This window comes from Nelumbo lutea, chromosome 8 (genome assembly GCF_056320005.1).
Source record: "Nelumbo lutea isolate HS-2025 chromosome 8, American lotus-T2T, whole genome shotgun sequence".
Classification (NCBI taxonomy): domain Eukaryota; kingdom Viridiplantae; phylum Streptophyta; class Magnoliopsida; order Proteales; family Nelumbonaceae; genus Nelumbo; species Nelumbo lutea.
In genome coordinates, this window is record NC_142691.1 from 24,397,476 (window position 1) to 24,410,287 (window position 12,812).

Genomic DNA, 12,812 nt, shown 5'->3' on the forward strand with positions numbered 1-12,812 from the left:
TTGGCACGACAGACTGTTTTTGGTTTGGTGTAGAAAATTTTATGCGCCAGCGCCATTAGTGCAAAAGGTGTGAGTTTCACATCAATATTTGTCGCATGCGACTAACGATTGCAGAAAATCTTTTTCTTTAGTATCGGATCATGTTGGAATGCGTTGGAAGCGTTTTTAATTGGTAGAAGATCCAGTCTCTAGGAGCCTAGTTGGCCCGTTCAGAGTTTGACTTGGGTTGGTTAGAACCACACGCTCTAGATTCTGGTTGGCTCGGTCTGACACAGACTGGCCGGCCAGCTTGACCCAACAAGATTCAAGGCAACCAGGGCAAATTGCAGTTTTTATGATTCTATCCGGTCAAACCACCTGAGTCATGTATGTGGTCCGACCGGCTCTCTCCAACGAGTTCGGATCTCCCAACACGGAAACACCAAAGAGAAGTGTAAATGTGGCTGTGCAATTGCCAAAGTTGCACATTGGCACACTACAGTTCTCAACATGACCACGTGGATCCATGGCTTCCACTCCCAAATCCATCCTCTAGAGACACTGAGAACCCTAATATAATCTCTCTGATTCTCTGCAATTCCTCAATTCCAATTCCAAAGAAATGGCTTCTATGGGCTTGTCCACCATTTTCTCTGTCACAGCACCTTTACAGGGTTTCAGTCAGACCAACGCAAACCCGTCATGGGCATCCTCCCCGGCTATGGTTTTCGTCAACCTCTCCAGCAGAACCCCAACTGGGTTCTCTAAATCAACCCTTTTACACCACGGGCTCCCCGTTCAATCCTCAGAATTTCCTGGTACGCTCTTGAAATCTTCGAGAAAGGCAAGTATTGTGTATGCAAGAGCGACGACGGAAAAGAGCATCCATGATTTTACTGTGAAGGTGAACTCCGCTTTTTTTATAGCATTTCTTTTTATTTTTTTCTAAATTCTTGTTTAAAAAATTATAAATTACGTGTTCTTAAATGGGTCTGATTGGTCTGAAAGAATATCTGCGATTAAATAATTTGTTATTACAGGCAGTTTAGTCATCCTTTGCATCTTTTGTGGGTTTATTAATTTTGATTGTCAGAATTATTATTCGATAATACAGGTAAAGATTCTGATTCTGCGACCAAATATAAGAATGCTTTGGCCATTCGTCCATTGTAATTTGCTAATTAGATTTCTTAGAGCATTTATTACTGAAACCCAATTTAATTTTGTTATCAACTGGTAAATTAACTTAGTTCTTGAAAATAAGAAAAAGGAGCTGTTTCTTTTTGATTGGTAAGAAAAAGAGAAGTTTACTATAGCAGTGTAGTACTTTTGTTTTTTTCGCTCCAAGGGGCTACACAACGGGGGATATCAAAGAAGTTGTTTCATGTTGAAATATCAACTATTTTGGTGCAGGATATTGAAGGGAAGGATTTTTCTCTGAACAAATTCAAAGGGAAGGTTCTTTTGATTGTTAATGTTGCTTCAAAATGGTAATCCCTCCTTTACATTTGTTTTGCCCATAGAATTCTTATTTTTATTTAAGTAGTTTTATTCATCTTTTCTGTTCATTTTTCTTCATAATAAGTTCATTTGTGAATTGAAGAGGGTTGATATCCATACTGAAGGTTTTCATTTTGAATCTCAGTGGTCTAACTTCATCAAATTACACTGAGCTGTCCCACATTTATGAGAAGTACAAAACCCAAGGTAATCTGAACTGTTAAATTTTGAGAATGTCTAACCATGATTTTTCTTTGTATGTTTGCCTCAATTAGTGCATTGGTGCTTAAAGGATTGTGTAGTGTTCTGCCTGTGCTTTGGGTATTTACATTACTTCCAAAGGAATTATAGAATATGGGCATATAATTATATTGACATGGAATGTGGTGAATAGGACGCAAATTGAAGCAACCAAGTGCATACTCTACCAAAACTCCAAAATAGGTAAATTGTGGGATCAAGACTTATGGTTGAATGTGAACATCCCATTACTTTCTCATGACCAAGTTTTGGCATTCTGAAGGTGTCACTGCCTTTTCTTCTTTTTTTCCCAATTTCTTTAGGCTGTGTTTGTTTGCAATGCAAATCTGAACTGGATAAAAATTTTGCATCTGTTCATTTGTGGCTATGATTTGCACTCTTACCTGATGCAAAAATTTCACTTTTGTCTCATTTACATCCATTTGCAGTGCAAATTTTTGCATGTGAAGAACTGATAAAAATTTTCCCCATTTCCTCCTACCTTAATTCTTTCTGATCTAAAGTGGGGACCACATCAATTTACTCCCTACCTTACTCGCTTCAAATGAATAACCCTTCTCCCACCTCATTTCTCTTTCATATAAATTGGGGACTAGATTTTGCTTCATATTTTACTTCTTAGGCTCAGTTTGGAATGAGTACAAATACAAATATGTAGAATGAAAAATCTTGTATTTTGTATTATTTTGTATGTATATGTACTGTACATATTTGTATTTGTACTCCTTCAAACTGAGCCTTACAAACAAACAAAACAAGGTCAAATCTGATGTAAAAGTAAACCAGGATTTACAATTAGTGCATTTGCACTCCTATGCATTTATACAACTGCAAGTAAAATTTGCACTGCAACTAAATGGAGCCTTATTTGTAAAGTGTTTAGGTGTTTTGAGTCTATTGATTAGAGACTGAATAACTGAAAAGTTACTTGCCAACTCCAATTCAAGGTCTGATGCTTTTCCTCTCTCTACAAGTGCTATTTAAGCTCTCCATTGTGAAGCTGGGTTCTTTCTTCTTCTAGATGTGATGCTCAAGGTCCAACCTTAAAATATACTTTGTCCTATCTTTATCTGATTTAACCCCCTTTTCTAATGGATGATTTCATTATGTGAACTTTGCTTCTTCATGTGGTTTTGGAACCATTTTCACAAATAAATAATACAGACACATCGTTACTGCCCAAAAAATCTATGGTGTAGTATCACAGCCTCAGTTGCTGTTTAGACATTTGTATTAGTGATTATTGCCTAACATATTTATTTTTTTCTTGGATAACAAGCAGCTTCATTGGAAGAAGGAAAGAAAATGCTCTATACCCTGAACAAGGAAAAGAAAAATGGAAGGGGAAGCCAAGGCTAGCAAATAATGAAAATTTGAATTGGCCAAAACATACAGGAAAAGACCCATATCTACAATGTTTACAGGAAACAGAGTACTGTATAAGGAAATTCACCCAACACAACTCCCTGAGAATAGTGCCTGTAGCAAGCACCCCAGAACTTTAGTGAGCTTTTTAACAACTAATTCAAATTAGACGTTTAAGAAAAGGTATTTAAATTTAAATATTTAATGCCAAAGATATGGTCTCTCTAATAAAATTAATCAGTATCTATGACCTGCTACAATGCCCCCCCCCCCCCCCCCCCCCCCCATCTCATCCATTCATGAATTTATCGAATGTAGATAAAAGGTATTAAATATGAAGTGTTATAATCCAATCATCTTTCCTTATTTTTCTAATAATCTAAAGGCTTGCTGTAAGAAAAGATATGACCCATAATTTACATTGAGTTTATCATGACATGGATGTTAGTAAGTAGGAGAATAAGAATATTTATAAGTGTCTGCACTCTAAGCCAGTAAATATTTGGATATTACATTTGTTTAATGCCAGAACTTTATGTATCTAGTGAAGTTGATGCAGCATGGTTTCCTAGAGTGTGGATTACTAGGGCCGGGATTCGACTTGAAATTTTCTTGTGTAAATGTATTCTTGGAGAAGGAAAGAAGCAAGGAAGGCTTGATTGAAAGAATAATGATTAGGGTGGCTCATGGTTCAAGTCTCTAGAAATCTTTTATAATGTTGCTATAGTTGATATTCTTGGAAAGTGGAAAGAAGTGGTGAATTCTGTCCCATACAAGTCTGTTACAACTCATCCTTGGTCTCCACCAGAAACAAGATTTGTCAAACTTTAACTTTGATGGTAGTGGCATAGGGAAACCCAGGACATCAGGAATTAGAGGTGTATTTAGGGATGAGGAGGGAAGAATAATTGCTTTATATTCAGACCCGGTGGGTGGGGGTGGGGGGAGATTCTCTCAGAGCAGAGGTTTTGGCAATGATGGAAGGAGTTCGAAGGGAAAGAGGTCTTTGAACATTAGGAAGCTAAGAGTTGAAGGGGATTCACAATTGGTTGTAAATTGGCTTCATAGTGATGAGATGAAGATGTGGATCTACAACAATGAAAAGAAAAATTTCAGATGGTTACCTAGGGACATTGAAGTACCCTTGAGCTGGTGTAAGTGTAGGGTTAATTCCTTTGCTGATACACTAGCCAAACAAGGGGTGGGACAACAAGTTCTTTTCTGGGCACAATTGTAAGGGAAGGGTGCTATTAAGGGTAGAAATAAGTTTCTCAATGAAATTGTTGTTGTTAATCATCAAAAAGAAAAACATTATTACTACTAGCATGCACACTTGCAAACACAGACACAGACACAGACATACACACACAAACATCTTTTCACCTGTTACTAGATGTATTCAGTAGTTACTATCTTCCATTTTTTCTTTAGTTGACTCTTAATATTGACTATGAATGAAAAATAAAGGGATAATAGCATATGAGGGCAACTTTTGGGCCCTAATATCAATAAAAGTAATAGTTTTAAAAAAATTTCAAAAATAGATTAACTTTTTAAAAATAATATCAACTAAGGGCAAAATCACTGTTTATCTTCTTCTTCTTGCAATCTGTTCACCAACGCCGCTGGCCACCACTGTTCACTGCAGTCCGGTGCCGCTCGTCACCGCCTCTGGTAACACCTCCGCCTCCGGCGGCGGCGGCCTGGTGGCCATTCCTCTGCCCAATGCTGCCACTTTCGCCGTCCGATGCCACCTGTCTTCACCTACCTCTGGCACCATTACCGGAGGCGGAGGTGGCGGCGTTAGGTAGAGGAATGACCACCAACGCCGCTGCCGCCTCTGCCTCCTCCCACTTCCGGCAATGTTGCTGGAGGCGGAGGTGGGCGGAGATAGGCGGAGGCGTTGCTGGAGGCGGCAGCAGACGGTGGCGGGCGGCGGCGCTGGTGAACAGATTGCAAGAAGAAGAAGAACAGTGATTTTGCCCTTAATTGATATTATTTTTAAAAAGTTAACGTATTTTTGATTTTTTTTTTTAAATTATTACTTTTATTGATATTAGGGCCCAAAAATTTCCCTTATATGCTATTATCCCAAAGCAAGTTAAAAAGGACAAATATTTTATAAAATGGTTCTTTACATTTCATATAAAAAAGATAAATGAAATAGGTCTAGAAACTTTTAAGCTAAATGAACATCGTTTATTTGATTACAGGTTTTGAGATTCTAGCTTTCCCCTGCAATCAATTTGGTGGTCAAGAGCCTGGGTCAAATGCAGATATAAAGCAATTTGCTTGTTCAAGGTTTAAAGCTGAATTTCCTATTTTTGATAAGGTGAGTCAGTTTTCTTTCCCCCTCACGCATATATGTACATGCATATGCACCTACAATACACTCACACTACATGAACAGACAAATTGCCTGCCACTCTGTGCACAAGGATAAATCAAGTACTGAAGGCTATTCATGACAGATTGATGTGAATGGACCAAATACAGCTCCAGTATACCAGTTTCTCAAGTCAAGTGCAGGAGGATTCTTAGGTGACCTAATTAAGTGGAACTTTGAGAAGTTCTTGGTGGATGGAAATGGAAAGGTTGTAGAGAGATACCCACCAACAACCTCACCTTTCCAGATTGAGGTATGCTTTGTTCATCGTCATCCTTGTTGAATTTTATGATTTCTTGGTCATTAGCTGTTTCCTGAAGTTTTCTTCAAATCTAAATGAAATATGGGAGATGGTTGACGGTACCCATGGATTATTAGAGCTCTTACTCAGTATAGATAGAAATGAACCAAATAGGACACTTGTATTGTCATGGTTACCGGGATGAACCAAGGCTTCTAGTGTCATATAAGCTATTATATTTTCCTAAAGAATTTTCTGCTGTTCTCATTTCTATATCTGATCATATTTTGTTGCAGAAGGACATTCAGAAACTCTTTGCAGCATAAATCTCAAGCAACTGCAGACAAAAATTGCAGGATTTTCATTGTACATGTGAAATAAAACATGTAAATTTCCAGATGAGTTTTGCAATTAGTTTATGTTAATGCATCATAGTTACTGTAAGTTGTTTTTGACATTGTTAACGCATCATAGTTCTTGTAAGTTGTTTTTAAAATCTAAGCTTGAAATTGCTTCATCTGTTTTAAACCTGATGATTGAATGTAGCTGCTATATTGGGTGAAGAGCACTTTTTCTTCCCTTTTCGGGGAAAAAAAGAAAAAAAAAAAAATCAAGTGTGAGGCAAGGTTCAAAGTATTAGTATTGCTAAGAGTATCCCAATATTTGGGGACTGGTACTATTATTGGGAGATGTTTTTAATACACGGCAAGGATGTGTTGTAACGCGTTGTTGGGTGGAGATGTAAACTCTGGTTTCTGCGTGTATCAGAGGTTTCTTAACCAATCACGATTGAACACACCAGTGTTTGTTACATTGGTAAACTAATCCTATGTGTAGGGGCATGTTCAGCAGTGGATCGTACGCGTAGCAATTTTCTCTAAAAGTGATTTGAGAACTCAGTTTGCCAAGCCACACGCTCAGCCACTCTTGTTTTAGTATTATATTTTTAGGTTAAGTATACTGCAGCCCAATTAAGAATTCTGAATTACAGCCTCCCATAGTCTCTATTAGTAACCCCCTTATAAATTGCATCCTACCTATGAATTTGACATTAATTCATGGTCAGGATTCATCCTCCGGCGGGGTTAAAGAATTTTGAACTGGACTAACCAGTCATTTTCCCTATATTTTTTCAAGTTTTTTATTAATTTTTTTCTCGGTTTCATTACACAAGTGGCGCTAATTCATCCCCATCTTCTTAACTCTTGTTGAGATTTGATCCAAGGTCTCAACAAGTCAGAAGTCCTACCAACTGAGCCACCATCAGTTGTTCTTTTTTTTTTTTTCAAGTTTGATTTGATTGGCTTTAAAATCTCAAAAAATGCCACTGTGGTGTTTCAATTTATGAAATTATTTAATATTTCATTAAGACTTTAAAGCATTTCTTTTAAAACCACCATAATTTGGCATTAAAAAAGAAGAATTAGAGTAGGAAGATAAACAGTTTTTAATCAAATTTTCATACTACAAATATTTTTTGTTCACTGTTCTTTCTCCACCTTTCTCTTCTCTGTGGTATCAAGACACGGAAGAGTCATTTGATACTATGATGAAATGCTCTTTCATCCAAGCATTTTTTTTTCTCAATTTGAAAAAGTTGTTCTCTGCAAGCTGCTCTCTTCAAGCATTTTTTTTCGGTAGATATTTTTATTATAATTTTGAAAATGGGATCAGATCAGACAATTGAACTGATTGACTTGAGAATCAATCATGGCTCTGGATCTGACTTTGGACTTCAAAACCGTCTAAACTACAGTTTGGACTGAATGATTGGACCATTTGATCTAAGAACCGGTGGCCAAAGTAGTTTAATTTCCATCAAGCATTTCATCAAGCATTTTGCCCATGGCAGTGGAATCAAATCTTTTATTTTTGAGGATATTGTTAGGTCAAGCTCAATCAACTTCCGATCTTAAAAGCTTCATATTTTTTATAACCAGTTTATCCTCCAATGACCTAATACTGTGAAACGTCTCGAATGGAGATTGCCCACTTTGTTGTACCCATTGGACGTAGACTAAAAAACTGGCTTTTCTACTTCATTTTAGCATTGAAAACCACCTGTGTAAAATAAGGGAGAGTTAGCTTATCCAAGGTTAAAAGTGGAGTGGGACTTCTTATTTCAAGTTCTCTCTGATATTGGCTTCTGACAACATTTTTGCTCATTAATGTACAAATCTCTACTTCTAATATGGCTATACTAGTGAACTGGTGTTCCCGGAAAGTCATTCTCAAAGTTACCTATTATCTCCTTACAGAAGTACTTTTTCACTGATTCACCTTTTTTATACGTGGACATTTCACTTTTATCACTGGTTCACTTTTAACCTTTTTTATTCACAGTGAAGTCATAGCACTAGTTCACCCTTGGGTCCACTTTTACATCGACCCTCCAATAAAAAATTGCCACATCAAGAGGCCTAGCAAGCTCCTCGCTCCATCAATCTCTCTCTCTCTCTTCTCATATTCTTAGGCTGCGTTTGTTTGTGATACAAACGTCGAACCGGGGTATTTATGTACTCCAGTTTGCGTTTGTTTGCGATACATATATGTATCGAAAATGAGTGCAAAATTGTATTTTCTGACATGAATGTATTGATCGAAGAGTGCATTACTGCATCGATTTTTTTGATGCAATCTTGTTCTCTTCGCTCGACAATGTAATTAGGGTATGCATTTGCTTTCAACTATGTGAGAAAAATAGCCGTTTCGGGTGAGAGGAGATCTGTTGCGCCACCCCCCCCTCCCCACTGCCTTCTAATGGTACTTTCTCACCTCCATCTCCGACCAAGGCATGGTTGTCGGTGGTCGGCGATCAGTATCTTGTGTTTTTTTTTTTTTTTTTTTTTGACTTGTGTTTTGCTGTGTTCATGTTTTCATGTCGTTTGGTTGCGGGGTTCCTGCCGATCTGATAGGAGGTTGAAGATCTTCACTTTAATCTACACAAGGTAATGTTAGATCTGTCTTGAGCTTCACGGATCAGGTATTTTGCTTCGACTAATAAAGGTTTTCATCATTTTTTGTTGATTTTTTCTCAGACCTAGCCAAGTTTACACATCTTTCGCTCTATCTTCAATAATCAAGTACGTGCATGGTGAAATTCTTCTTCTTTGTTACTCTGCTTCTTAATTAATCAATTTTTATGTTATCATTCTTGTTTGATGAAAATATCTTCTTGAATATGTGATATTTTCCTTTGAAGGTATATGTATGATATTTGCCTTTGAATATGTGATATCTTCATTAACAAAGCTATGAATTATAAATTGCATATATATAGCACAAAAAGAAACCAAATATGGATAGATAAGAGGATGCTCTGTGAAGAAATGAAGACTAGAGAGAGACTCTAGTTGGGTTTCTTTTAGTAGGATTGTTCAATATGTTTATGATCCTGATTTTTCTTTCTTTTTGTTTTGCTTTCATAGTTAGTTGAATTTTTGTTTTTTGAAGCAAGTTAGTTTTATTTTCGTTGGTGGTGGATTTATTGCTGTCTTGCATTGGATGATGCAATGTAACTTCTCTCTTTGTTTATTTTATTTTATTCAATCAGTTCAAGTGTTCAACAGTTTTCATCTTTTCTCTTATTTTCTGAAAATATTTTTTTTATGTTTGTATTTATTTATTTATTTGGTTTCATGAGGATACACAATAGGGGTAACCTATCTCCCATACCCACAACATCCAACCTGGTGGCAATGGGATTTGATCAAGTCTCTGCTACAACTAGTCAAAGACCCTTGTGGGGCCTTTCTTTTTCCTTGTTCTAATTTTTGTGACATAAAAGATTACGAAGCTAAGTACAAACCATGAACCTGACAATTAGGATCTACATCTCCAAACTGATGGCTTCATTTGGTGGACAAGCCAGGGTATTAGGCTCTAATGCCATGCATCCTTTGAAGGATTGAAGGGAGAGATTGAATGTTCAAAGTAATGCAATATTAAATTGACTTATCATGAAAATAATGCAATATTTAATTGGTTCATGTAGCTTTACTCATGGTTCCCTGCACCCAATTATTTCCAAATTAAATTGAAAAGTTTGGGCCAATGATAAATTAGATATTTGGGATGACAATGCATCAAGTTTTATCTAAGCACATTAGCAACAATGGGTTATTGAGAAATTGTTCAAGTTTTATCTAAGCATATTAGCAATACTGGGTTATTGAGAATTTGTTCAAATTTTATCTAAGCACATTGACAAAACTACAACCCATGAGTTACTTTAGAAAGGTAATTAAGAATTTGTTCAATGTTTTGTTTCACTACAACCTAAAGAATAGTTTTTTCCTCATTGAATACAAACATTAACACTTGAGTGCTTAAACAATTTCTTCAAACTTTGACCTGGCAAAAAATGTCTAAAGGAAGTTTAAATATTTTTACCTATGCAAATACTTTGTCATATGATTTGCTTGATTCACTCAAATTGTGAAATATACATATATGGACCTACCTATTTGTACTGCCTCTTAATCCTTGGTGCAAGTTATTCTAACTTTCAATTATAACCTATATTAAGATGAATTAATGGCTTGTTCAACCATATTCCTAAAATCACAACTTTCCTACTATCGATATATAAGAAAAATATTTTTTATTAGGGCCTTGTAAATCCACAAAGTTGCTCATCATAATGATTATTGTAATTAAATCTTTACTTGGTTAACCTATGGTGATAGGGTTATTGGAAAAAATGTTTAGGCAACACAACAATTACTTTAAACCACAAAGTACACCAATATTTGAAGATAACATTAATAGTCATTGGATACACTAAGTACAGTAACTTGTGTAAAAACCTCAAATTTTTAAGAAACAAAATTACTACAGAACTCAAACTCTTTGAAAGCTCAACATCTTTTCAACAATATCATTAATTCCTCTCATGAGAAACAATTGTTCCATTTAAGATGAGCCTATCTTGGGGTGTAAAAGATTATATTCTCTATTAACATTGCAGTCATACAAATAAATTATATTATTTTAATTTCATGATACTTTCCTATAAAGCCATATGTCTTGATTCTTTAGGTTATGCATTAGATAATGAAGAAAAAAATTCTAGGAACTCCAATAATGCTCTTCATCAACATTGTATGAATCAAGAATCTTTTCATCGAAATGTAAATGCCAATATAGGGAAATTCAAGTTAAACGTCATTGAGGTAGAATAAAATGCACAATCTCTATATAATGAAATGCATAAAAGAATACTTCTTGGTTTTCTCAAAATTACCTCTTAGATGAAAGGGGAAATCGACATATTCACAACTTGTGTATTAAGATTAGACCTTATCAATAAATTTTCTTACATAAAAATATAAAAAATAATAAACCATTAATTAGTAAACTTCTAAATTGCATTTTCAACTCAAAATCTTCATTGGATATTCCAATGGAAGTTATTTCTAATTCATTTATTCAAGGCATGGTTTTCAAAAGTGGACCAGACCGAACGGTCGAACCGGGAAAACCAAGAACCGGTCAGGTGACCGGTTTCGTTCCCCCCCAAACCGGATTTTCTCAAAAAACCGTTGATTTTGGTCAGCAGATCGCTGAACCGGGTGGTTAACCATTCGAATCATTTGAACAGTTTTGACCATTTTTTTATTTTTATTTTTACTTTTTTGTTAGAATGGGCCAATCGTTCGGTTTGAATGATCAGACCGTTCGACCTAGTAATTGGACCCCTGACCAGTTCGGTCTCCAAGTCAGTTTTAAAAACCATTATTCAAGGTTCAGGATCTGCTTGTATTACAATCAATATTAGAATTGGAGTCAAAACTGGAATTGTTTATTTCCATAGTATATTTGGTTCATATGGGAATTAGAATGAGAATTGAAATCAAATGGAATGAGATTTCATTCTTACTAGAAATGGGGAATGCGATTCCACAAAGAATGGGAATAAGATTCCAATTCTGTCCAATCAAATAGTTTGAATCAGAAGGGTCCATTTCAATTCCAATTCCAAACCCTTCTTCCCATGAACCAAATGGGCTCTTATAGTGTTTGAATTTTCATCCCAAGGTTGATTTTCATGAATTTTTGAATAGAATCCAGATTTATTAAATATGTGATCAAACAAAATCTATATCAATAGATATATTCAATCAAATCTAACTCATTGGGCCCTTTGTTTGTTTCTTTCCAACTACTCATGAAATGGGCACAAATAAATTGACATTAAATATGCCATGTAAAGAAGTTTTTCTGCTTAAATACCAGTCTACTTCTCTAGTATATATGGATACAGAGATGAGAACATAAAAAAACTATAAAGAATATGTACTAGAAAAAAAAAAGATGTATACTTTTATCAATGGAGAAGAATATTGTCTTGGGTTAGGGCTTGAAACCAGGCCAACCACAATATAAAAACAAGGTGAGAGAGGAACCAATCGCTAGAAGCACTGAGAGAGAAAAAAAGTCGAACAATAGTCTGAAAACATACGAGAGAGGGGAGAGAGAGGTGGTTCTAATTATTTGAGAGATTCAACAAGTTAAAAGAGAGAAAGTTGCAATCTTGGGAGATATTAATGGAAAAAAGAGGGGGTGCTAATTAATGGAAAGGGTAATTCTGTCATAAATACAATGTGTATTTCATACAAATTGCAATGGATACACCTTGTATATTAGTGCTCCTATATAATATTTCTTTCAAAAAGTTGATTTAAAGTTGTTATTCTGAAAGGAACATTCCTTTTGATGATATTATGAGTAAAAATACATAAATCACCGAACAAATGAACAGTGACTGATGCCAAAAAGAAACCAACCAACAAATATACCACCGAATGCTAGCCAAAGCAATAGATCATTAAGACCTCCAAACAAGAAAAAATGACAAAGTAGACACCATAGAGGAGGGGGAAATCAATATGGATGGAAATTGGGGGGCCAACCGTGGAGTGGGGAGTAGAAGGGGAAAATATACATGGTATGTGGAATTTTGGGCAATAGGCTTGGGGTGGCTCCCCTGGCCCTAGTTCCCCTGGCTCTACCCTTGGCCAAGACTATTTCTTAGCTGTTTTTTTTACTATTTTTGTTGATTGTTATTTTTATAATTGT

At 35.8% G+C, this 12,812-nt stretch overlaps 1 protein-coding gene and 1 long non-coding RNA gene across 2 annotated transcripts; both read left to right on the forward strand.

Annotated features, from left to right (window-relative positions):
• Positions 1-51: 51 nt before the first annotated feature.
• On the forward strand, positions 52-6,260 carry LOC148843411 (putative phospholipid hydroperoxide glutathione peroxidase). The gene is made up of 6 exons (XM_088957737.1): positions 52-883; positions 1,393-1,469; positions 1,625-1,686; positions 5,319-5,437; positions 5,577-5,744; positions 6,029-6,260. Exons 1-6 carry the CDS (start codon positions 602-604, stop codon positions 6,056-6,058), a joined length of 738 nt encoding a protein of 245 aa, XP_088813863.1. The 5' UTR covers positions 52-601; the 3' UTR covers positions 6,059-6,260.
• A 1,897-nt stretch (positions 6,261-8,157) lies between these two features.
• Positions 8,158-9,014, forward strand: LOC148843412 (uncharacterized). The gene is made up of 3 exons (XR_016103150.1): positions 8,158-8,495; positions 8,648-8,680; positions 8,771-9,014. It is a non-coding gene; the product is annotated as an uncharacterized LOC148843412 (long non-coding RNA).
• The last annotated feature ends 3,798 nt before the right edge of the window (positions 9,015-12,812 follow it).